At 51.0% G+C, this 25,394-nt stretch overlaps 2 protein-coding genes across 4 annotated transcripts in view; one reads left to right on the top strand and one right to left on the bottom strand.

Moving 5' to 3' along the window:
• Positions 1-4,342, top strand: part of ANO10 (anoctamin 10) — a 210,048-nt gene extending 205,706 nt beyond the window's left edge. For both annotated transcript variants that reach the window (XM_073902670.1, XM_025884954.2), the window contains one exon: positions 3,819-4,342. In XM_073902670.1, coding sequence (XP_073758771.1) covers positions 3,819-3,887 — 69 coding nt within the window. In that variant the 3' untranslated portion in view covers positions 3,888-4,342. The remainder of the gene's footprint in view (positions 1-3,818) is intronic.
• Positions 4,343-13,761: 9,419 nt separating this feature from the next.
• The window catches only part of SNRK (SNF related kinase), a 55,191-nt gene continuing 43,558 nt past the window's right edge, over positions 13,762-25,394 (bottom strand). For both annotated transcript variants that reach the window (XM_025884944.2, XM_073902666.1), the window contains 3 exons: positions 23,835-24,047; positions 21,422-21,556; positions 13,762-17,635 (listed from right to left, as the gene is read on the bottom strand). In XM_025884944.2, the coding sequence (XP_025740729.1) occupies positions 16,444-17,635; positions 21,422-21,556; positions 23,835-24,047 (1,540 nt within the window). In that variant the 3' untranslated portion in view covers positions 13,762-16,443. The remainder of the gene's footprint in view (positions 17,636-21,421; positions 21,557-23,834; positions 24,048-25,394) is intronic.

Here is a 25,394-nt window from a genome sequence, read left to right as displayed (position 1 = left end):
ACGGTGTGCGGGCGCGGGTGGGCGCGCTCTGGGCGAGGCTTAACATAAGAAAGGATGGATGATTGGGTCCATTTGGGGGGGCGGAGAAGGGGCCGTCCCAGGTCTGCAGAAAGCACTGCAGGCCTCAGGAAGCATTTCTGAACTTCTCCACAGGGAAAAATGGATCCAATTATGCATCCTTTCTTATGTTAAGCTGTGCATTTGGACAACACACTTGGTGATTAGGTTCCTCCTATAATCATTACTAATAATGATGCAAGAAGTCAGTCTGTGCTTTTTAAAGAATTATTTGGAGCATGAGTGTTTTAATGAGTCATGAATTGGGGAAGATTTCATTCTCTTCATTCTGATGCTTTTTGTAGGGAAGAAGTCAGCACTATTATCTTGCTTATATTTTTAATAAGGCTTTAATTTAAGAATCCCTAAAGAAGCCAGGTTTTTTTTTTAAAGGGACAATGTTGCTCCCTGACACCGCATCCCCCCAGGCAGGGCTGCTAAAGAGCAGAAGTGGCTGAAGAGCTGGGCTGCAAGGGGTCAGCCTGGTGCCCCAAGGCCTGTTCTGTGACTTGGCCTGAGCCCACATTGTGGCCTGGAAGGGGCCTGCCCATCCCCCTCCACTCCAGCTTGCTTCTCTGTGACAGATGACTGGCGACAAATCAGAGACTCCCAAGTCTGGGGAGGTCTGGAGAGAAATTTCAAGGGCTTGTTAAAAATTCAGAGACCTGGGCCGGACCAGCCAGTTAGCGTCTCGGGGAGGGGCCGATGAGTCTGCATTTAAGAGGCTTCTCCAGATTCTTAAGTGGCCACAGGACTGAATGATCATCAAGATTCTTTCAGATTAGAAAATCTGTGCTTCTGGAGTTCATCCTGCCAGTGCTCATGGTCTCCCCCGAGTAGGGGAGGGTGCAGGAAGCAGGCTGGGCTGGGGCTCAGGCTCCTGGCTCCTCAGCACCAGGAGGGTGGGGTGGGGCTCCTTTAACAAGGTCATGGCAGCAGATGGAGGGGATCTAGACCCGCGAGCAGTGGACAGCAGCTGGCTTACCTGAGAGAAGCTGCCTCAAGACGCAGTGGCTTCTGACTTCATCTTTCAGGAGGAATGATGGAGGCCCGCCCGTTTGTTTGCACGGGACAGGGCTGGGTGCCACTCACTGACCTCAAAACCAGTTTAAGTCTCCCTCTGTGGCAAACAGGCTGCTGCAGCTTGTTTCTTCTAAACTGCTTGGATGTTTCTCTGGGCTTGAGCCACAAGTTTGAAGTTCTGCTGCGGCCGCTGGCTAGCATGTCCGGCAGGGAGGACAGGGGACGCAGGGAGACAAGCCAAGCCTCGGCTCCCCTCACAGCCGGGACGCTCAGCCCTGCGCTGGCAAAGGCCCAGGGAGCACAAGCCTTCCCGCGCACCATGGGCCATGTTTCCTGTGGGGGTCACAGAGCGCCATGAGGCAGATCAGGCCCTGAGGGACCCACCACCTAGGGGAAGGGCTGTGGGCAGGCTTGGCCGAACCCACCAGATGGAGGGGCCTGGTTACTGCACTTGTGGAGACAGGTACTCCTGGGCAGAGTGCTCCTGCCCCCGGGCTGGGGCGTGGGAGGATGGTGGGGTCCCTGGCCACCGTTCCTACATTCACTCCCAGCCGCGCAGCTCAGCACGGATAGCCCGTGATCTCCCGGACGTGCCTTGTGCTCAGGAGCCATCCGGAGCAGGGCAGGGGCTGCAGCTGGGGAGGTGGCTTCTGAATCCCTCCCCGGGCCTGAGTGAAGCTTCCACCTTGGGCTGGGTCGTTCAGGGGAGCGGGCACATCAGACAGAACCCTCCTCCTGGCTGCCCCTCCAGGGAGAGCTGCAGACCGCTCCGCAGTCCTTTGCCCGATGGCAAGGGGGCTCCCAGCGGAAGCCACACACATAATGGGAGAGCAGCTTGCTCCCTGCAGGGAGCCTTACAGGCTCCTTTGGATCAAAACCCATTTTGATTTTCCTCCCCATGTGGAATGCTAGGGAGGCCTGGCTAGAAGATTCCATGACAAGCTAGGGAATATTTTATCCTCATTATAGTTCTAGTTTAGTTAAATTTATTTAGCCTTTAATTTCTTATGGCTGCTTGTCAAATCAGGAAATAGATTCATATTCTCTCTCTCATAAAAAGACATTTAAAAAGGTCTTGTAAGTATTAAATGACACCAGCTAGAAGAGTCGGCAGTGAATCTGGGCTGAAATAGTACAGTTTTCCTGTATGAGGGTATTTTACATCCGCAGTTAACAGGGAAAGCGGGCTCGTAAGAGGACGGGAAGTGCTATGAGCAGCAGAAAAGGGGGCAGATGCAAAATATAACTTCTGGGAGACTCTCACATGGCCTGGCGGTTCTGCTCCTCCAGGTCTGTGAGCTAACTCAGACGGTCACTGTCACCCTGCCAGGCTGTACAGGCATCGTGGCCGTGGGGCCTGAGGCTGGCGTCCACTCCTGTGCCCACGGCTTACTCCAGGGAGGCCTGTGGAAATGCTGTGGCCCATGCAGCAAGAGCTCCCTGGTCCCCATGACCCACCGGCCCCCATCCCCATTAAAAGCCATCCCCTAAAGCCTGTTTCTGTGTGGACCAGCAAGAGCCAGGCAGGCCTCTCCACAGCCCACGGGGAGAGGGGCAGCCTCCAGGCTCAGAGAACGGGGGTCTCCAGAGCTACTACAGATCTAAAGGATCCTCACAAGGGGAAATGGGGTTGAAGCAAGAGGCAGAGGCTTTTGCTTGCAGACTGTGAACGGGCCTCCTGTCCCTGAAACACAGAGAAACACATCGGGTCCAGCCCCATGTGGTGCCGGGGGCTTCCAAGAGGGGCGGCCGGCTACCTCAAGCAGCGGCGACCTTGTCTGAGCTCAGAGTTGTGTTTTTCCCAGAAGTAAATAACTGTTCTCAAAAAGCAGCGTGGGTATTTTCAGCCAAATTCCAAAGGAGTTATTCATTTTTTCAACAAACAGGGCAGAGCTATAGTCATGTTTTCCAGCACCCACGGACACAGGGGGCTGGGAGCTGGGTGGGGGCCTCAGGGACCAGCGGGGGGCGCCCCAGGACTGGGAGCTGCAAGACCTCCTCGCCCCCAGCTGCCTTGTCCTTGGCTGGGGGCTCCTTCTGACACCTCCCTGTGAGCCTGGCAGGCTGCACCTCCGTCTCGCCCTGGCCCTCAGGGAGATTTCTTAGGATGTCCCCAGTGGCACTGGATGGCTCCATGGCTTGGGATGGTCCTATGGCTGTAAGGACAGAGGGCTGGCGAAAATGTCTCCTGTTTCGGCGCATCTGCTCTGGGCCAGGGGGACTCCATGTACAGTGACCACCCTGCAGAATGTGTGCCACGGCTCCCAGCGTGCAGGTGTGGAAGCAGAGGCACAGAGGTCTACTTGCCAGGGTCACCAAGTTTACAGGCACAGAGCGAGGACTTGGCCCCAAGTAGTGCCCCAGGCCCCCTGGGGCGGGAGAGTCCCGTGGCTGCGTCTCAGCCCCATATCTGCAGGCATCCTTGGGGTAGGCAGGACACGCAGGACCCCTTCTAGCAGGTTCACCCAACCCAACATCCCCGACCCGTGCCCGCTGGCCCCCATCCCCTCAGGGTCAGCAGCAGGGGCTCTGCGCTCTCGGGAGGCCTCGGGCAGTGTCAGGGTGCCCCGCTCCCCGGCTTCTCGGGGCGCAGAGTGTGCTCTGATGGAGCTCAAGGGACCCCATCGCCCAGGGCCTCTCACAGCGGGGGTGGGAGCCTGGGTCACCCCCCCGGGGGCCACCACGCAGGCTGGCGTGGCTCACCGCCCCCCCCTCCGTGTCCTGTGTTCTCTCAACAGCAAATGAAGCTCATGGCCCAGAACCTGAAGGAGGAATCAAGGGAAGCCAATAAGGAGGAGGAGGCCTGAGCGCCCGCCCGGGGCCGCCCTGAGCGAGGGCAGAGGGGCACCTGGAGCAACGCGGTGGCCCCTGAACCCAGACCCGGTGCTGCGCAGCCAGCACCCTGCCCCCCTCTGCGGTGTCCCAGTGAGGGCCGGCGGGGAGGACAGCCGAGACCCAGCCCCTGCCAGGCCCCCACCCCGCTGGCTCCTGCCTTCCTGTCCCTGCCCAGGCCCCCCCAGCACCCCCCCATGCAGCAGCCCGACCGTGGGGGCTGGGCGGCGGGTCAGGCCGAGCGCCCCCGGCACCACCACCACCAGCGGGGCCGGTCTGTGGGGGTTCGGGCCCGGGGAAGGGGGGCGAGGCAGTGTTTCCAGCCCCCGGACAGCTCTAAACACCTCTTGCCTGGTTCTGTTCTGCAGTATGTTAACAGACCCTTTCTCAACAAAAGCCGTAGTAACTGAGCGATTAAAGGCAACACGTACCTCTCTGACTCCTACTTACCCCACGAGGACTGAACGAGCCCTGGGTCAGGTCATTGGAGGGGGAGCTTGGGGGGCCTCAGCTGGAGGCTGGGCACCTGTGTGCCACTTCCAAAGCCCAGGGCCAGGCCCAGCCAGTGCTGGAACCCGTCCCCTCGGGACTGGCAAGGGCCACCGGGGCCGCTTTCATGCCCATGGCAGCCAGCACCCTGGTGTGGGCTCATCCCTGTGGAGGGGGGCCTCTGCCTAGCGGTGCCATCCACCCCCTGCCTGGGCCCAGAGGGCTGCACACACCTCTTTCTCGGGCGCGGAGGCGGTAAGTCGAGCTCCAACTGCTCGCTCCTCTGGCTGTGTCACAGCACGTGTAACCATGAGGACCACCCAGGAGGGCAGAGCCTGGCTCCCTTTGCCTGTCAAGCTCGGCCCTTCCCTGCCTGAGCCCATGTTCCTCACAGACCCGTGGGCCCCTCCTTCCACCGGGGAAAGAAGGGGCTGAGGACCTTCTAGCTTCTAGACCTGTCTACCTCGGGGGCCCAGCGCCTTCATTCTCTCCTTCACCTCGAGGTGGAGGTGGCCTCAGCAGCCCGTTCAGCATAGTGTGCTGGGAGGCCCGACGCCCCCGTCTGCCCCTCGTGCTTGTCGGGTTGGTCCTGCCAGGCCGCCGAGTCTGCCAGCGTGGACATCTCGGAGTCGGCTCTACCCAGCCCCTGCTTGGTCTAAGGCACTCCGTGGCCCAGTCATCCAGTGGTGGTTCCAGGCCCGATGAATACTTTCTGGAACATGCTCGTGGTTTGAAGCACCGGTGAATGGCAGCCACCACAGTGGTCCTGAGCTGAGTCTCCTGGAGCTTCCTCACAGTCCAGCCTGCGGAAGGGGAAAGTGTCAATGGGGTCCATGGACCGGCTCGTGGTCTCGCACGGGTCCTGGCTGTGAACAGGAGTCAGCTCGACGCCCTGCCCATGGGCTGGCCCTCCTCACCCTGCGAGGCGCCCGTGCAGAGCCGGGGGTCCCTGCCCTGGAGACCGGCTTTCCCGGGATCCTCCCTGGGCCCTTCCTCAGTACCACCGGGCAGAAGCACAGTGCTTAGCCAGGGCTCAGCCGGGGGGCAGACGGTACCCCTGGGGTAGGCACACACAGGACCCACCTCCGCTGGGGCCATGCGGGCGCGTAGGATCGGTAGATTGTGTCAAGAGCGGGGTTGGTGGGAGGGGCTGCCGTGTAGGTGTGCCGGCCCTAGAGCTGCTCTGGGCCTTCCAGCTCATGGCAGGTGCTCAGCAGCGGGCCTGGGGGCGCCAAGGCCTTTTCACTGCTCCACCCCCTGTAGTTCCCCTACTCTCCTAACCGAGCAGAGGGGGACATGGAGGACAACGCCGCCCCGTCCCCAGCCAGCACCACTCACCGCAGCCTGTGCCCCGCACTCCTCTCCCTCCGCTCTTCTGCCCACGGATGTGTTCTCTTGTTTCTGGCCTCACCTCCGCCCTCAGGGCCAAGCCCTGGGGATGGCAGCCCAGCCAAGCGAGAACCGTGCTCCCACGTCCCCAGCCCGCCGTGACACACGGGGACTGCAGAGTGCCGGCCCCAGCCCGGCTGTCCCATGCCGGAGCAGCTCTGACAGGGGACCGGGCAAGCGCTCCCAGGGGGTGGGTCAGGTGAGGACAAGCAGGAAAGGGCTGCGGAGCCTCAGGCCTCCAGCCCCGTGTCTCTCAGAGGCGGGCAGAGGGGCTGCCCACGCCATGGTCAGCCAAGGGGCGCGGAGCCCAGGCGCTTGGCCTCCAGGCCTGGTCAGCCCTGGCTTTCCACGAGGACAGGCCCGGAGAAGCACCGCAGCCCCAGGGGGGGCCACAGCCCTTGCTGGGCTCCCCCAACGTGCTAGGAGGCTCTGCGCACCCCACCGTGGAAGGCGCCCAGCCGTCTCTCCCCATGGATGACGCCCCCCCCCACCGCCCACCCAGCTCGCCTCTCTGAGGCTCTAAGATGCCGATTGTTCCTAAGCCCATAGACCGTGGCCGGCCTTGACCCTGGTACGGCCTGCCCGAAGCCTGGTTCACTCTTCAGCCCAAATGCCCTGGCGCCACCAGCATGACATCTAGGTCTGTGCTCTGACATTTAGTGGGTGCCCCCGACAGAGAGCTGGGCTGTAATGCCCCACACAAGTGCCACAGGGACCCCAGAGTGTCCCTCTGACTAGGCCTGAGCTTCAGCTGGCAGAGTCCAGCCCCTGGCTGCCGCCTTGGGGAGAGGGGGTCAGACAGTGGACCCTCCTGTCCCTCCTGAGGAGCACATTGTCCCCCTCCTCATCAGCAGCTCAAACACTCAGACTTGAGGACAAATCTTTATCTTAGCGGCTTAGGGGAAGGAGCAGGAAGCCAGCGGTTAGGGATACCCAGCCCTACGATGAAGCTGGAGGCCGGGAGCCCACTGCCCTCCTTGATACACCCCATGGGCCTTGGTTTCCTTACATTGTTCTTTAGAGATGAGGAAGCTGAGGCACACAGGGTTCCCCCACAGCTCTCTCCACAGCTCCACATGGACCTACATCTGCCAGGATCGTACTGCATGCAGCCTCCACCAAGCTGCCCACCACCCGCTCTCTCCTCAGCCCTCACCCCTGCAGCTCCCACGCTTTCTCCAGCAGGAAACTAGCCACAGAAGGAAGAAGGCCTAGGATCCAGAGTCCTCCAGCTGAGTTATTCCAAGAATCCCAGGGCCCCGCGATGACAGTACGTGGCACCAGCTCTTGGCCAACAGCAGCCAACAGGGCTGAGTCTGAAGAAACAGGCCAGGCTTCCCTCCCCGTGCCCCACGCTCACCCGAGGGTGGCTTCAAGAGCAGGAGGCCTGAGACCGGAGCCACCGGCACTTCCAGGAGGCCACCAGAGCCTGGAGGAAAGACGTGGCCCCTGAGCCAGGGCAGCTGTATCCTTCAGCTTGGGAGCATCCTTTGTCCCAACCACGAGAGGGGCCACAGCCTCTTCAGGGGATGGAAGACACTTTTTCTGGCCCTGTCGAGAGGCCCGTTTATAGTCTTCTCATCCATGCAAAAGTGGGCACCCAGGAAGGTTGTGGGACACTTGCAAGCCAGCCAGGGGGCCCCACCCAAAGCCTAGGTTGGGGGACAGTGAGTCCCGCATGGGGGCCATGCGGCAGTGGCGCTGGCTCAGCAGCACAGGGCCCCAGCTTGCTCAGAGTATGTTCGCACCCCACTGGGAACGGAGCACCTGGCCCTTGTTCAAGCGATTACCCTGCTCCCAGCACCCTGGGCCTGAGGAAGAGGATGTGGGCAGGTTGGCCCCGGAGTCACGTCCCCGAAGATGCCTGCAGTGGATGCTGCGCATACTGAGGTTTGAGAACCACGGCGGGGCAGAGGCCTTTCTGGTTTCTCCCCAGAAGTAGCCAGCTTCCTTCCTCACTGCCTTGACCCCATGGGGCCAGGTGGGGGACCTCCGCACCCACCGGTCCAGGAGCCCTGGGCCTGAACAGGAGCTGGGGTAGAGCAGCAGCCTGCAGGGCCAGAGGCCTTCCAGCTCCGGGGTGCCGGCGTTGGGTGACCCCCATCTGCCCTGGCCCTCTGTAGGGCCCTGGGATGTTTGGGCCGTTCAGGGGAGGGAGGGGGTGCCGAACTCCCTGCTGACTGGTATGTGGGCCTCACGTGATTATTAAGTAAAAGAGGGATGGTGGCGTTTTGCCCTGCGTGTGTGGCACAGATCCCGCTGATGACACATGGCCTCCTCTCTGGACTGGGGAAGGGGGCACAAGGCACAAAGTGGCCAGAGCACGTGGCACCTTCCCCCCCCCACCCACTGCCCTCTCTCTCTTAGCCCGAGTGTGCCATCCCCAGCCTCCGACAGGCCCAGGTGGGCATAACAAGCCTTGAGGCCGAATCTTCACTTTAAAGTCCTGTTCGGTACCAGGGACTTCATGGTAGAGTGCGGAATAATGAACCAGAAGGCAGCTCAAGTGTAGACACGGGGACATGCCCCCCTTTACACAGCTGTCTGGCTTGAAAAGGTGAAACCAGTGATGTCTCCCCAACTGCTGGAGGCTGACGAGCCCCTTTAGGGCAACCTCTGCCCCTCCCGACCCCAGAAAGCAAGGCCGAAAACAGGCGCCACGGGTTTGTCCGTCGCAGGTGGAGCCGGGGGGGGGGGTCCCGGAACGTGGCAGGACCGACCGCCGGTGGGGGGCTGCTCACCAGCACCCCCTCCGGGCCCCCCCTGGCCCCGGGCCTTGCCAAGCAGCTGGCCACAGCTGTTTCCCAGCTGGAAGCCGTCCGCGCCTCTGGGCCACACCTGAAGGAAGGACACAGGTTGGGGTTTGCAGAACAACCTGCATCAACCCACCAACATGGTGGACGTCCACCCGCACTGCGTGTCCACCGGGCTGGGCTGTCGCTGTGCTTCCTACACGAACATGCCGAAGGTCCACTTTCCTAACAGACAACAGGCCTCCCAGGGACTGAGAGACAGGCCTTCCCTGGTCTCCATCTCCTCCCAGACGGCAGGCCCCAGGGACTAGCCATCTGGCCCAGGGAAGCCGCAGCCAGCCAGAATTCTTGCGGAAATGTCGTGAGACCGGCTCTCAGCCCTGACTCTAGATGATCTCGCCCCACGAGGTGTGTGATCAGCTGCCCAACCTGGTCTCACCTACAGGTCCGCAATCCCCTAGGACCAGCTATGTGTATGAATTTGGAAATTTCAGGTGGTAGGAAGGTAAAAAGATGCTTATACACGGGTCAGGTACGAGCTCCAGTGTGGCTTAAAGTGGAACCTTACAGGACAAGGCTTAATACTGCTTGGCCGGCTCTCTGGTACTGCAAGGTCAAAGGTAATGTCGAAGGCGAGTCTCACCTCTCCGCATCCAGGTAGGCTCACCTCTCCGCATCCAGGTAGGCAACCTGAGGAGTGGGCTCTGGGATCAGATCCTCGGGCAGGCGTGCTGTGCCCTTGGGCAGGCCTCTCACCTCTCTTGAGCATCAGGGACTGCACCGGGAGGCAGGGGCCATGCGCCGCCCATCCATCCTTCAGTGGGGCATGATCCAAGCTCACTTTACCACTTCCACCTCGCTCCTGACACTTCTGAGAGAGCCCTCCAAGGACCTGCTTCCATCTCATTCTCCACAAGCTCAGGGGACCCCCTGGTGCTCAGAGCTGATCCACAGACCACACAGCCTCAGCAAGACGTTCTCAGGCTCACCTGCTGGCCTCACAGTCAGTGGTCTGCACACACACACGCACACCCTCCGCCGCCTCCTTGATGCTGTCGCTCATCGCCACACTGGAGGCGGTCTGGCTCCTGTCTCTGGCCTTTGCCGCTCCCTCAGGGTCTATGCTCTCACCAAAGTCCCCCCTTCTCAGGGTCTAGATGACCTCCCTTCCTTGTGGAGTACAGATCTGCAAGGAATCTCTCAGCCCTAAGGGGCCCGGTGCAAAATGAATACGCAGTACCCTTGCTTGAAAGTTTTTAAGAATTTCAAGACGACAAACTAGGAGCAGAGCATTAAATCGAGGGGGCCCTCCCAAGCCTGGGGCCGCACACAGTGGGCACTGAATCAGTCTCACTTCCCCTGCATGCAGGCCTTCTGCTCAGTACCACACCTTCCAGCTGTGCTCCCCCCAGCCTCCTGTTCTTCCAGTCCTCTGGTCCAGAAAGCTAAACATCCTGGTGAAAATATGAAGGAGCCAAGAAGCAAAGTGGACTCTCCCTCAGCAAAGTCCACTGCTGGCCCCCAGCACCTAGAGGGGCTGGCGATCCGCATCTGCCCAGCTATTCAGTTCTCCATCCCTGGCAATCAACTCTGACTCCCTCCCCAGACTCACCCTCCTTGGAACTCTCCAGAACCACCCCCCCAGCAGTGCCCTGCCACGTCACCACCTCTGATCTTCATCTGGTACGAATTTAGATCCTCATTTCTGACTCAAGGGCACTATGAACTCAGAAGGACCAAGATTCAGTTTTTTTCTCCTCCTAACTTCTCAACCTGTATCACACCCTGCTTGGAGTGGGGTGTCCACTAAGTGCTCAGTTCTAGAGTCAGGGGTCCTCAGAAATCTAATGTGCTGGCAGTCAACAAGGTGCTTGGGTCCCCTTAGCTCAAGGAGGCTTCAAGTCCCATTCCCCCTTCTCATCTGTCCCTCCCCAGAGCCCCGTGGGCAGCTGTGGGGAACAGCAAGGCAAGGGGGCACCCTGAAGTCTGATGTGTCTGGTGGCATGACATGTCACTTCAGTGGAGGGCACAGGAGGTATTGTCTCAGTGTGGGTCAAATTAGCCCTAGACACAGCTCTGGATCTGTCCTAACACACTTTAAAAGCAAAACCCCAAAGGATCTACCTGCTCCCAAGTAACTGTATGCAAAATGAAAACCAACACTTTTTACATGAATAGAAAAATCTAGCACTCAACAATGTAAAATGTGTTGTCCAGCATTGCAGTAAAAAGCAGCCTAGAATTTTATACCCAATGCACATATCCTTCATGAATTAAGTAAAAATACTTTTTTAGACAAGCAAAAACTGACAGAATATATTTTCAGCAGACCTGCACTGCATGAAAATTTGAAGGAAAATACCAAAATGTGGATCTACACAGAGAAATGAAGAGGGCTGGAAATGATAAGATGTAGGTAAAAGAAACTTTTTCCCATTGTTTTATCTCTTCAAAATAAAACAATTTAAAACAAAAATGTTTATGCATACATAAGAATAAAATGTATGCCAACAATAGCACAAAGAGGAAAGTGGAAATACAGTTGTAAGGTTCTTACATTCTGTATGAGGTAGATTGCGGTTTTATATGTATATTATGTATGTCTATGTATTAGATATATTACCTAAATATATAAATACAATGTGCTATATTTATACATATATCCATCCATATATATATACCCATTCCTATAACAAGCACTAAAAATTTAAAGATGCACAACCAATAAGCCAATAAAAAGTGCTCAAACAAAAAGAACATAGTAAAGAGGGGAAAAGAAATAAGAAACAGATCAAACAGAAAGCCAGAAAGATGGTAGATTTAAATCCAACCATGTTAATTACACCAAATGTACTTGATCTAAAATACTGCAAATAAAAGGCAAAGATTTGCAGATTAGAAAAAAAAGCAAGACCCCACTATATGCTGTCTATAAAAAAAGAAACAAAAAATCCAAAAACAAAACAACTCTACCTTAAATATAAAGACACAGATAGGTTAAAAGTAAAAAGATGGAAAAAGAAATACTCCCACCAACCAAAGAAAGCTAGAGTGGCTATATCACACAAAGTAGAGTTCATGACAAAGAATCATTTATCAGCGATAAAGAGGAACATTTCAAAATGATGAAAAAGATCAGTCCATTGGGACTTAACAATCTTAAATGTGTATGTACCTAACAACAACGCTTCAAATTTCATAAAGTAAAGCTGATAGAACAAAAGGAGAAATAGGCCAATCCACAATTCTAGATTTCAGTACTCCTCTCTCACAACTGACACAAGACAGAGAATCAGTGAGGATACAGAAGACCTAACATTAATAAGCAACTGGGACTGACATGTAGAACACTTTACCAACAACCACACTTTTCCAGCACTCACAAAAACATTCAAGAGAGGCCATTAGCTGAGCCATAAGAAGAGTTTCGGGAAGTTTTAAAAGATTTCAGTTATACAAAGCATGATTTCTGGCCAAAACAGACCTGCACTAGAAATTAGTAACAGAAACTTATGTGGAAAATCCCCAAATATTTGGAAATTAAACACCTTTCACTGAAACATGACATGCTTTAGCTTTTAAAAGGATCACTCACCCTGTTATACAGAGAACAGACAAGAGAAAGGCAAGGACAAAAGCAGCAAGACTCTCCAGGAGGTATTTACAGTTGTCCAGTTGTGATGATGGTGTCATTGACTAGAGCGTTAGCAGGGAAAGCAGTAAGAACAGGCCAGTTTTTGAATGTTGCCTAAGATTTGCTGATGGCTTGGCTACTGGAATGACAGAGGGAAGGATACCCGGATTCTTGACTTGGGCAAAAGGTTTAGAGCCACCATTTATGAGATGGCAAGCATTAGGAAGGTAAGGATTTGAAGGGAAGGTTTAAGTTTTGAGCATGTAAACACTCAGGGGCTTATCAGACACGTCCATGTAGAGAAGTCAAATAGGTTGACGGAATCTGGTGTTCTGGGGAGGTGGGCTAAACATATTTTTGGGTCCTATCAGCATGTAAATGTTAGACTGAATGGGATGACTGAGAGACAGTGCAGAGAAGGATCCAGAAGTGAACCTCAGGGTACTCCAAATTCAGAGGTTGGGCGAGGAGCCAGTGGGATAAAGAGCAGCGAGGTGGAAAGTGGGGCCCAGAACAATGGGAGGTTTATGAGGAAGGGTGACCAACTCATCAAACGCTACCATGGGTTAGAAGCTGGCCGCTGCGGTTAGCGGTCACCAGGGGCTAAGGCTGCGGCAGGGAGCTGACAGGAAGGGAGGAAGTGCAAACAGGTACAGATTTCTTTTTGGATTTCTGGTAATGGTTGCACAGTTCTGAGAATACAGTGAAAAGCACTGACTTGTACAACTGGAAATTCTATGCTGTGGATTGTATGTCAAAACTGGTTTTAAAGATTATTTGAGAGAGAGAATGAGAGAGCATGGGGGGGGGGAGGGTCAGAGGGAGAAGCAGACTCCCCGCTGAGCAGGGAGCCTGACGCTGGGCTCGATCCCGGGACTCCAGGATCATGACCTGAGCCGAAGGCAGTCGCTCAACCGACTGAGCCACCCAGGCGCCCACAAAGCTGGTTTTAAAAACTGACCACCAGTTTTAACACATGGAGGCCACTGCCGACCTTGAGTAAGCAGTTATGGTGAGGTGATGGCAGCAGGAGCCTGACTGGAAGGGTTTAAAGAGCGAAGACAGGAGAGAACAACAAGGACATCTCTTTAAGGTCGGGGAAGAAAGCCATGTTTGTTTGGTTTGCTGTTAGGAATGATCTAGCACTGAAGTTTGAAGGTACAAGAAAGAAGTGAGTGAGTAGTCCTCGTGGCTGCCGCACTCATCCCCATCAGGCCTCAAGGTGTGAGTGAAGGAATTGACCTTGGGATCACGCAGCCAGGGGCAAGGGCAGGGCGTGCAGATTCAGGTGAAGGTGGGAGGGTGAAGCAGGAGCCTTCGGCAGTTCCAACGGCTTCAGTTTATTCCATTATTTCGGAGCATGGTGACGAGCTAAGTGAGGGAAATGATGAATTGGGGAAATAAAGCATAATTAATGGGCAGTCCCGGGGCCACCTGAGGCTTGTGGTCATGAGTTCAAAGCATGAACAGTCACAATGATAAGTTTTCAGTCACACCTGGCAGCACAGGTGCATGGCATACACAAAGGGGCGTCTCACCCAGGCTGGGTCTGCGATCAGAAGAAAGAGAAACGTGGGACGCAGGTTATATTGCTGAACACCAATATGCCACTTTATTATTTGGAATTTTTTTTTCCCATTTGTCACATACCTGTCAATGTTTACACAATGAGGAAAATCAACCAGCAGTGGAAGCAACTGACCAAATCAGCTGATAATTCTGTACCCTCTTAACACACATCAATTCTTCCTTGGTAGGGATATCTTTACTTTCAGTCTCACAGCTATTCTTAAAATCGGTGTCAAGATTGTCACATCTTTAAATACAGATAGAATTGCCAGAAGTACATAATTTTATATATATATGTGTATATATATATGTACACACACATACAGAAAAATACAAGACTAATTGTTTTTCCACAGTATTTAATTTACACACTACTATAACTCTATGCAACTTCTGAAGACAGGTTAAGGGGTACAAGAAACTGTTTAGAGCTAGTAAATAGTTTGGTCCAATATTGTCTTAATGTAATGGTTATTTGCTCCCTCCCTTTTATGTGACGACATACTATGACATACGACACATGCACAATCATTCACTTACGAACAAATGAGTAAGACGCCACTCAGACTAACATCTGTATACCCAGAGGGTCAACCAACCACACACAACTACTAAGGCTATAATACAGCTATGCAGCATAAACGGTCAACACTGCTGAGATCCTAAAGTGAGCACCATATATACATCTGAATATAAAAAACCATTGGAAACCAAACACATATGGGTTAGTTAAAAGGTGCCATTCCAAGGCTATACATAATCACAGGAAAAAGTATTTACATTACTTGGAAAACAGCTGCAACAAAGAGTTTATTGCCAATGCCCTTTATAAACTTCTCTCCTACGTTTTATACAGATGTTACGCTCACCATCTATGTGAACCACACATCTTATTTCTGGCCCTTTATAAGATCCCTGCTCAAGAATTTCAAGCAAATATGTTCTATGGCTTCACCCACACATCTTTTCTGGTAGCTTTCAATTATAAATATCACAATGAACTAGAGCTGTAGCTTAAAACATATCTATCTAGCCTAGGTCTAGAAAGTAAAATAAGTATTTTAAGTATCATCTTAGTTAAGTATATTGTGAAATTCAGAGTTCGGAGTAAAATCTATGAACCCTAAGTAGCAGAGTCAGGGTGTACTTGGAGAAACCGTGACCAATGGAATGCAGTCCTTTGGTGCCCTGCCCACTCTACAAAGTGACTGTCGCTTCAGAGACGTGAAGGAAAGCTGCTGAGTGTGGGAAGGTCCCCCCGCCCCAACCCTGGCCCAGCCACATCCTACCACCAATGTGGATAAGCATTGCTTTGAAGACCCCCAGGGCACAGCCTGAAAAAGTAGCATCTGGCCCCTTCCAAAAGTAGCAATCTGCAATATACTGCGTCTTACAAGATAAAATGCCACGAAAGATGATTATCTGGTCAAAAGTAGTCTTTGTACAGGAGCAGTTTAAAGTAAGAGTTCTTTGATTATTGTTTTGGCAGGAAGGCAAAGTAAAAAACACTTCTAGCAAAAAAAAAAAAGCAAAAACCAAAACGACAACAACAAAAAAAAACAAAGCAGGCTTTGTGCATTTTTGTTTGCTGTATGTGTGAATTTTGTTCTTTTATATGTTTTTGATCAGCCAATTTTCATAGCTTACTGAGCTAAAGGATATAGAATGGGGGGAAAAAAACCCGAAAGAGACAACCTAATTACCAAACTCCTAAAAATCAAATCCCAGTAATTTTTAAAAAAAATTTATAGGGTTTTGACTTTGCCAACCTCTGTGTGCACCTTTGCTCCCGTATCAGGCCCTACAGTTTCTTCTACCTACATGGTTTTAAAGGAAACCCTAGGGTGTGCCCTATAGGAAGGAATTTACACCGAGCATCTTTTTGTTCTGTTAGACAGACTACACACTCTATAAGTAGAGTTAAGACACCATCAGTTCACTTCATCACATTACAAAATAAGATTGTCTGTTTGTAATTTACCACTATGGGGGAAGCTGCCGTATAAATCTAAGTACTTTATCTCACCTAGTACAAAACAAGAAAATCTTTTTCAGTTAAATTTTAAGAGCCCAAACTTTTTTTTTTCACACTATAGCTTAAGACAAACAGGTGTGGGTATGCTGAAATCATGGTTTTAAGGTTCTCAGTGCAGACGCTCACTGTACTCTGCTCCGCACAGGCCTCAGGAGGCGGGGCACGCACACGCTCGCAGGCTCCAGGCCTGTCGGCATCACCACGTTATTGCTTTGGTTCTGTCTCAGACACCACGGGAGTGTGCCTCAGAGCACGGAGTTTCCGTTATCACAGAAGGTCAGGAAAGGAATTTAGATCTGTCACACGGAAACAAAAGCATTTTTTTCTCTCTAGATTAAGTGCGGAACATCAAATTTCTAAGTGCTCCATTTATATTAGGTTCCAAATATACATTTTAATTTAATCCTGATCATCCACATTAAAATTATAAATGTAAAAATTACACAACAGACTTTTCGGCTGGAAAAGAAGTGTCTAGCAGCATGCACAAAGACCATGCATTGTCACATCGTCAGGCGAACAAGTGAAAGGTAATAAATAACTGCTCCTAACGCCCACTGTGAAAGAGCAAAAGCCAAACGAGAAGCGCAGAGAAGAGTGGAGAAGCGCGCCGGTGCTCAGGCCCGAGCGGGGAGGGTGCCGGCGGCCGGGGAGGGTGCCAGTCAGATGACATGGCAGCAGCTGGCCTGGCTGGAGGCGCACAGCAGCCCGTCCTTAGGGTTCCGCTGGATGTTCACAGAGATGGTCTTTTCACACAGAGGTAGCTGCAGCACGTTATTTTTCCGGTTCTTGCTCTTTATCCGTTCTAACTCAGTGCTGCTGTCTGCCACGTGGTCGGAGAAAAACTTTATGCTGCCCATGCCCGGGGCCTGGCCCGCGCTGCCCGTGGAGCTGATGCACATCTTCCATGTGGACTTCTCCTGGACCTTGACGCTGGAGAAGGACAAGCCGCCCTGCGGGTCGAGGATGTACTTGGCGCCGCCATGCAGCTGGGAGCCCAGGCAGAGGCTCATGAGTTTGAGGCTCTGCACCAGCTCGCCGGGCCCGGGGCCGGCGCAGCGGCGCGTGCTGCCTGACGTGCCGGTGGGCTTGCCACCCGAGCCACCCGCGGGGCTGCCGCCACCCGCACTGTTCTCGCTTGGGCTGGCCTTGTCCGCGCCGCCACTGCCGGCGCTTGGCTTGCCCTGGCCCCCGCCGTCACCCTCGCTGCCCGGGGGCCCCTCGCTGCTATCCCGCCGGTGCCAAGAGTAGGTGAAGCCGCTGTCTTTGTCCAGCCGCCGCCGGCTCTCCGAGTCGTCGTCACTGGTCTCCGAGCTGCTGCAACTGGAGCCTCGGCCCTGGCTTTTCCGGCGGTGGTAGCGTTTGTGCACCGTGCCCGGGGAAGCAATGTTCATCTTGAGCCGGCTCAGCTTGGGGGGCAGGTTCTCGTCCATGTCAAACTCGTCATCTGACTCCCCTTCCTCAAAGATCTGGTTGAGCACGGGGGCGCTCTTCCTCGACGTCAGCCGGTTGGTCACCGAGGGCTTCCGGCGCAGAACCACTTGTGAAGAGAGGGACATGGGCTTCTTGTCCTCCTCATCTTCCTCTTCGTCTTCCTCCACCCGGAACAGGCACTTGCGTCCGCTGGCCGTGGCTTTCAAGCTCGCCGGGGACACGGTGGAGAGAGCTGGTCCGGCCAACTCGGGGAGGTCGTCCTTCTTAGACGAGTCACACAGGCCTTTGCTCCTGTGGCCATTGAGGACACTGTCAGCAGCCCGAGCAGGAGACTGAGGGACAGTCGCGTGGGACAGAGGAGTGGCCGTGAGATCATCCTCAAGGTCCTGGGGTACATCGATTTTGGTGGGCCACGACTGCCTGTGTAACAGATTGGAAGAAGAAAGCCATGTCATAAATAATATGCAGACTCTACTAAAACTACATCATATAACACTGACTGGGGCAAAATCCACAGACTGAAAAAAAGAAATACGCAAAAAAAGGAAAAAAAAAAAAACAAAAAACAGCAGCCTCGCAAACCCATTCGACATCCTATAAAGATTAGCAAGGACACCAGCAGGGCAAATGTGCTTCTGAAACATGGATCAGGCTGTGGCTTACTAGCCAAATGAGAACTTCATCAGAGCTGTCAGGAAAGGGAGCCAGGAGCTACTCCATCTTTCCCATATGAGTCTTACACCACAAGAAAAAGTTTTAAAAAGCACAAGGGAGATCACCAAAGCAAAACCCAAACACAACACGTTTCGTTCCTCTGAGTCTTAGATCACAACCTTTGAAGGTATATGCTTTGCTAATAAAATTCACCTGAAAAAAAACAAAACAAAACAAAACAACAATTCACCTGAAATTCCCAGTCTTCCAGATATGACAGGATGGTGTAAAAGTCTGGTGTTTATAAAAATAAATGGAAATAGTTCAGTGGATTAAACATGAGAATACTGCAAAGAAAAGTCAATGTACACGGGCATACGTATAACTCTTCTTCACCAATTAAAAAAACACACGACGCTAAATATAAATCCAAGTATTTTTAAATGTCCACACAAGTGTAGTAAGTGGCAAATCCACAATTATTTAAACTTCGATTTTATTCCCCCATCTAGAGTCACCCAAGCCACAAGAACATTGCTTGGCAGTCAAAGAAGAAAACTTTTTGAAAATGAGGTCTCTAGCTGTTTTGGAATTCTTAACTGTCCTCTCTGTCCAGGGGAAGAGTAGATGCCAGAGATCTTTAAAATAGCCACTTCCACACTATGACACTTTCATTTTCACACCAATTCTGTTATCCTAGAAATAAAACCCAATTGAATCTAGAGCTTTAAAAAACTCACAGGAATTTACAACAGATATCTTTCCCCCAACTCAGAGCCATTTCCTCTTTGTCCATGGCGTGGTCCATCTATGCTAGTCACTTCTTGGTAGTTCATAAAGGCCGAGTGCTGGATAATGTCTCTGAGGTCACTAAGTGTCTCTGGACAAGTCCTCTGTCCCCCACCAACACAAATGCACAAAGCCGGGGCGACGCCTGTGGGCTCTGGAGCATGGCACCCCACCCCCGTTCCTGAAAGAGCAGCCCCCCCCCCAACGCCTGCAAACACCCCAGGGGGCCCTGGGCCGGGAGGCCGGGTGCCGACTGTGTCCGACCCACCAGAGTGGCAGCCAGCGCAGTCCAGGATCAGGGGGCCCACACGTGGCGGAGGCTCTTCTCTCCTCACCTCCCACCCCACCTGAAAAGAAAGCCAAAACCGTTCTCAGAGCCCACTCCCCAAAACAGGAGGGGTGGCTGTGGCCACTGGGGTGGCTCCTCCATTGGCCACTTCTGAACGAACGGCTTTTATAGGAGTAAGTGGTTCAACCGCTCACGTTAATTGAGCGCACATCTGAGCTCCATGTTGTGCTAACCGAAGTCAGTCCTCTTCATCGCCACAACCCTGTGAGCAGAGATGGCTAAATAAGAATTGTAAATGAGTCATGTGGACAGAACAGTTCGCACGGCCTGAGTGCTTCCCAGAGGCAGCACAGTGGGGAGAGCCGGACAGGGCTGAATGCACTTCATCCCCGCAGCTCTCCACAAGCTGGGGCCATGATCATTCCCCTTCACGGGGGAAGAAGTGACAACACGGACAGGGTAGGAAACCTGCCCAAGGTCAGCAGGCTGGCGGACAGTGACACGGAGGCTGGGTTCCACAGCTACTGCACCCCCGGGGCAACACAGGAAGCTTCTAAATGGCCGCTGCAGAACAGCCGGGCCTCTGCGGTCTGGCCTCAGGGATTCCCCTCACTTCCTGGGGCTCGGAGGGGATGCTGGCACCAAGCGCTCCCGTGCCGGGGTCCACTCCTCAGAGGACCTCACAAGGCCTCTTCTAACACATAGACCACGCCACACTTCCAGCCCAGGCTTGCAGAACCCAAAGGAGGCGCTCTCGCTGCAGCTGGGGCTCCCTAGCTCACCCTGCCTGCCGCAGCCCCCGGAAGAGCTGGGCTAGTTTCAACACCTGTCTCCTGACCCAGTCCAGGGTCCTGAGCCCCAGGATCACTCTGATCTGAAGGCATGTCCAGCGACAGAACTAAGTCAGGTCCGGGGTTTTGACGATAAAGTCACAGTGCCAGTAAAAACGCAAGGAAGCAGATGCCCCACCTGCCCTGGGCCCGGGAGGAGGTAAGGCCTTCACGGAACCTCCACTCCGGTATCTCCAGGAGGGTAAAAGGAAAACTTGAGGGAAGGCGCGGATATTTCTTTATAGGCCCTATAACTTTTATAATAAGGTACAACCAACTTATTTACACGTGATCAACTTTAGACCAAGTTCTGATCTGTTTCACTGAAAATAGCTCAAATCCACATATTCCATCCTCTAAGGCTAGACCGACTCCAGATGTGGTGGCCTGATCTGTGGTGACCCTGCTCTTTCCCAAAGGGGGGCCAGGTCAGGACTAGGATGACCTCACCCCTCGAAGTCACTCAGGTCTCAGGCCTGAGTCCCTGGCTCCCTGGGACCAGTCCCCTTCCACACACACAGCAGACAGCGTGCCTAGGTTTCATTACAGAAGCCTCCATCCAGGATCTAAACAAAGTTACTAAGTCCACTTTCCAATCCTAAACTTCTAAATCTTTATTCTTTGGCCATCCAGGAACATTTTCTTCGCTCTTCTCTGTTGCTGCATCCCAAGTAACAACCTACACATGGCAAGTTGACTGCACGTAATTTAAATCCAATGGCTTTCTGCTTATTTTAAATAATTATTATTACATATTCACACACACATATTTGTATATGGATGTACGCGTAGAGAATTATTCAGAATTGGGAGCATCCTTCTGTTTTTGAATCACTACACTTCCATGGATTCCTTTATCTGAAGAGGAAAAGATAAATTCTACATGACTTTCATAGTGGTGATGTAAAAATGTAATCCTCTCCGTCCTTTGATTTTGAAGGGAAAGCATATAATATGGCAGAAGAAAAAGCAAGGTGGGGAGGAGGGGGAAAAATGGGGAAGAGCACATTCATGACTTTACCAAAGACACCAGTGGTGGTGAAATAGTCGTAACAGTGACCGCAAACACGTGGAGCCCAGGCTCAGGAGGTGGATGTATTCTTACTCCCATTTCACAGACCAGGAAGCTGAGTCCAAAAGAGGTGAAGTGACCTCCCAACATCAAGCAGCCAATAAATAAATCAACTAGCTGATCTGTCAAATCACTGAAATCCTGAGATAATATCATGGCATGGAAATGCCCTAAATGTTCTTAAAAATTATTTCAAATAACAGTGGGAACATTTGGCCCTGTTCCTGGAATGAAAACTTAAAGAAAATAACACATTAATACATATAAGATCCAGAAGAGTTTAATGAAAATAGTTGACAGACACTCTGCTTGAGGCTGCTTCTCCAAACGTGTTTTCCTGGCCAGGCCAGCAGCCACAGCCCCTCTCCCCTGAGCCCAGGAAGGAAGGTGTTCTTGGTGACGAAGGAACAAGACTCCCACACAGGGAGAGCCCATGCGTGGCCTCTCCAATAAGGATGCCACCACTGTTTATACTCTTGTGCCCCAAAGAGTTAGGAAGCATTTTTTTAAAGGAGTTCTCTATTTCAAAACATTAACTTAACTAAAATCAGTGAAGATTTTTTTTTTCTCACCTAAACTGGGCCTTGATATTGCTAGGACTTGCAGATCTGGTTTGTATTTCTTTCTCTTGCTTCTCCCTCAGGATCCTTTCAGCAAGCAAGAAGTAAGTGGCCGTGATATGATTATATCTGTTGGTTTCCAGGGCTCTGAGGAAAATAAGGAAGAATAAATGTAAGCCATGTCAGCAGGTTTGCTTTTTTACAAGCAGAATTCTTTTTTTTTTTCCCAAAGTACAAGCAAATGAAATCCAATGACCTGGAATCTTTAAAATCATGAAAAAAAACACAAGCAAGAAGAAAAACCTAGTAGTTATTTAGATCACTCATGAAATTCTAAAAAACCATATAAAAATGTTCAGTTAGTAAGAAAAATCCAAAACGCTGAGAGCAGCTGAGCTGGATGTCAGTTTTCAATGCATAAAAAAGGTGATGAAGCTTTCCAAGAATGTATGCATTATACAAAACTTTAATCTGTGTCAAAGTATTCATTTTCATTAAATTGGCTTACTTGCTTCCATCAGAAGTATGAAATGAGCTGTATGAATGTGCACTGAAATACTAGTATCAATCAGAAAAATGAGGATAAGTTTTTATTTTTACACTCTTTGCATTTAATGAATTACTAATATAACTGAGAACATGTCATTAGCCTCTTCTTTGAATAAAATCAATGTATTCATTCATCCATTTCAAAAGAGGGCTCTGAGTCCTTAGTCTGAGCAGGCACCCTGCAGCCTGGGGCTGGCAGCCTCCCGCCCACGGGGCACACGGCCGCCTGCCCTCCTGCGGCTGGCCTGGCCTGGGCTGCGGACCGCACAAGCGCGCTACAAGGGTCTATAGGGCTCAGAAACTTTCTGTAGTCATTGAAAATACACAACTGAACACTTAGGAAAGAAGCAATACAAAGATCCCTTTTCATAAGATGGAGAGGGGGGTCACAGCTAATGGGGGCAGGGCAGTCTGAGGTGCAAGACTCTAAAGAAAGAGCCCAAGATGAAATTCAGGGCTCAGAATGACTTCTTAGAGTGGTTTCCTAAGCCAAGTACCAAACTAAGGTCACTGGCTCATTTTGAGGGGACCAAAAAAACACGTGTCCTTGAGTTGAGGCATCATGCTCAGGAGGGGGAGCTGGTCACAGACAAGCCATGGGCAAGAGCTGAGACCAGCTGGGGGGAGTGAGCTCGGGCCTCCCAGCCCCTGCTTCACCGTGCACCTGCCCACCAGTGCAAAGGCAAATGGGGTCACCTGAGCCAGGGAGACTGCCCCTCCCTTTGGATTCATCGTTGAATTTACATGAATCCAATAGTTCTAAATGATACCACTGCATGTGTTTATTTAGGCTAAGAACATTGAGCCAATTCAGGGAGATACAAATAGCCTTCTATGCACTCAAAATGAAAAATCACTTTCTACACATTCCTAAAGCAAGTGTCCTTGGCAGGCATAGCAAGTGTCCTGCTCTTCCTATTCACTTAGGTCATTAAGTATGACAACTCATAATGCAGCTGGAAATCTGTAGAAATTTGTACTTAAACCAAAATTTTGAATCTGAGTGGTTTTCTTTTTCGCCCACCCCTCACCCCCCGACCGAGCATCTCCTCTTTCCATTATACCTGACAGTTTCATTCAACAGGTTAAATAACATTTTGACTTTTCATTTGTGGAAATACTTCATAATTTTCTAGACAGGACCTCTTATAGAAATAAATCATTATTAAAACAAAGCAACTGCATCTTTATATTATTCTTGATGCCAAACTTCTTAGATTATTAAAAACTGGCTTTGGTTTTAAATGACTTAATTAACAACTTTGTATCTTATGGGTTGCAGGTCGCTGCAGCAAGGGCTCTGAAGGCCCAGAAAGTAAACATTTTATGCTTTGTGGGTCACGTGGTCTCTCTCACAGCTACTCTGATATTGTAGCACAACGTGGCCAATGACAATACCCAAGCCACCAGGCACGATTGTGGCCCACTAAAACTTTCCTTACAACAATGTGTGACCGGCCCCGTGTGTCAACCCCTCATTTAGAGGACTGCGGTCCGCCCCATTCTCCCCACTCACTGTGGAGAGCAGAGGGAAACATGACAATGAAGAAGATGCCGCTATGGAAAAGACATGTTATTATTAAATTAATCTAGGATACAAAAGAAGCTATTCCAATCCACCCCTACAGGAAGGGAGAGAGGCCACAGCATTCGGTGACACCACCCAGCAATGGTGTACTTGTTCACTAGTACAAAAATAAAAACAACAGAATAAAACCTATGAGACAGGCACTGGGCCAGGAACTCTAGAAATAAATGACATGACTTCTGCCAACTGGGAACTCTACGCATTACAGTGTCCACAGGCCCTGACAAGTTAAGAGACCATTCCAAGAATCCTAAACCCGTGGCCCCATGCTGATGAGTGCTGACATACTCTACAATGGCGTCGCGGTCTGCTATGTCCCCGAGCACCATGCGCTGAATGATGCTATTGTGTTCTTCCTCCGAGAGGTTTTTGTATGACACGAGGGGGATGTTATACTTTGTGGCTGGTGAAGGGTCCACTCCCTGAAGCCAAGGATGATTTTCAATCTCTTCTAAGGAGGCCCTTCTCTTGGGATCTCTCTGTAGCATCCGTGTGATCAGGCTGGAAAGGAAGGTAAGTCCACTGTTAGAGCAAACTGTTGGCAGGGATTAGTAATGGTGGATTATTTCATTAATCAGAATTGTTTCCTACACTTATACCATCAATTTCATTAGGCTCACTAGTGGTGGTGGTGGTGCGGCGAGGGGAATAAAAAAAATTTAGTGCCATCAGATTCATAAATAGAAAATCACAACTGCCGGATATATTGATAAGCCAAACAGCTTCCATCATCTAGAATTAGCTCTAGATATCAACATCTGTTGTTGAATTAACTGTGGCTTAGTGGCATGCCAGAACCAGCTATAGTGATCAACCAATGACATACAGAATACAGTGCATGAGCCAACTCCTGCTTCAGGAAGAATAAATGATCTTGATGAAAACAATCAAAATGCCACAGGCTTTTAAACATATATTTTGTTTAAATGCATTGTGCTGGCAAAATAATAAATACCTATATACATAAAGATGGAAGAAAGGAAAGAATACTCAAAGGTAAAAATAGAGTAAAAGGACTTTTAGGAGGCAAATGACAAAGCTAGACTTTGACCCGATTGCTTCTGCTTTGGTTTTGAAAGCTATACTGAGTGCACAAAATAGAATATAATGCGTAGGGCCTACTGAAGGCAGGGAGTACAACTAGAGCCCTTGTAAAGAGCTGGGGTCCCAGCTTCAGTGTAACGGTGAATGAGAAATGAGAAACAAATCTGCTAACATATCAAAAAGGAAACCTGCCTGCCTCAACATTGGCTATGGAGTGGGGCAGGGAAATCTCGTCTAAGAATTTCTAGCCACAGGCTGGTCCTCACACAAGTTTGTGGTCCAAATTAATGATATCTGTGTGGTACATGTAGAGAAGTTGTTAATTTAAGGTGGTTTTAAGCTGGAGGTGCTCCTAAGTAACTATAGTAGAGAAGGAAATGTAAAACCTTTCCATAGGAACGTAACTTAAAAGAACTCCCACATAGTATTACAAGGAATACGGCCTCACAATCAAAAAATACAAAGGAAACAAGTACTAACAAGAACTAAAAAAACATGATGGCAACATCAAAATGCAAAGTCTTAAAATACTGAAATTTTCAGACACAGAAGACAACTGTGCTGAATATGTTCAAGACATGGAGAAGTCTGAAATACAGAAGACAGTAAAAAAAAAAAAAAGCAATGGACAAATTTTTAAAATTAGATATAAAGAAAATTAATGAACTGGAAGATAGAGCCAAGGAAATAACCCTGCACTGGTGAACTAAGAGATGAAAAGACAAGGAGGACAGAGTGAAAATACCTAAACATATATCTAATCAGAATTCCAGAAGGGAATGAGGGAATGGGCAAGAAACTATA

Source organism: Callorhinus ursinus, unplaced genomic scaffold (assembly GCF_003265705.2).
Source record: "Callorhinus ursinus isolate GAN/ISIS: 27379988/994484 unplaced genomic scaffold, GSC_fseal_2.0 scaffold1, whole genome shotgun sequence".
Taxonomy (NCBI): Eukaryota; Metazoa; Chordata; class Mammalia; order Carnivora; family Otariidae; genus Callorhinus; species Callorhinus ursinus.
Note: the sequence above shows the minus strand (reverse complement) of the source record. Positions and strands in the feature narration are given on the sequence as shown.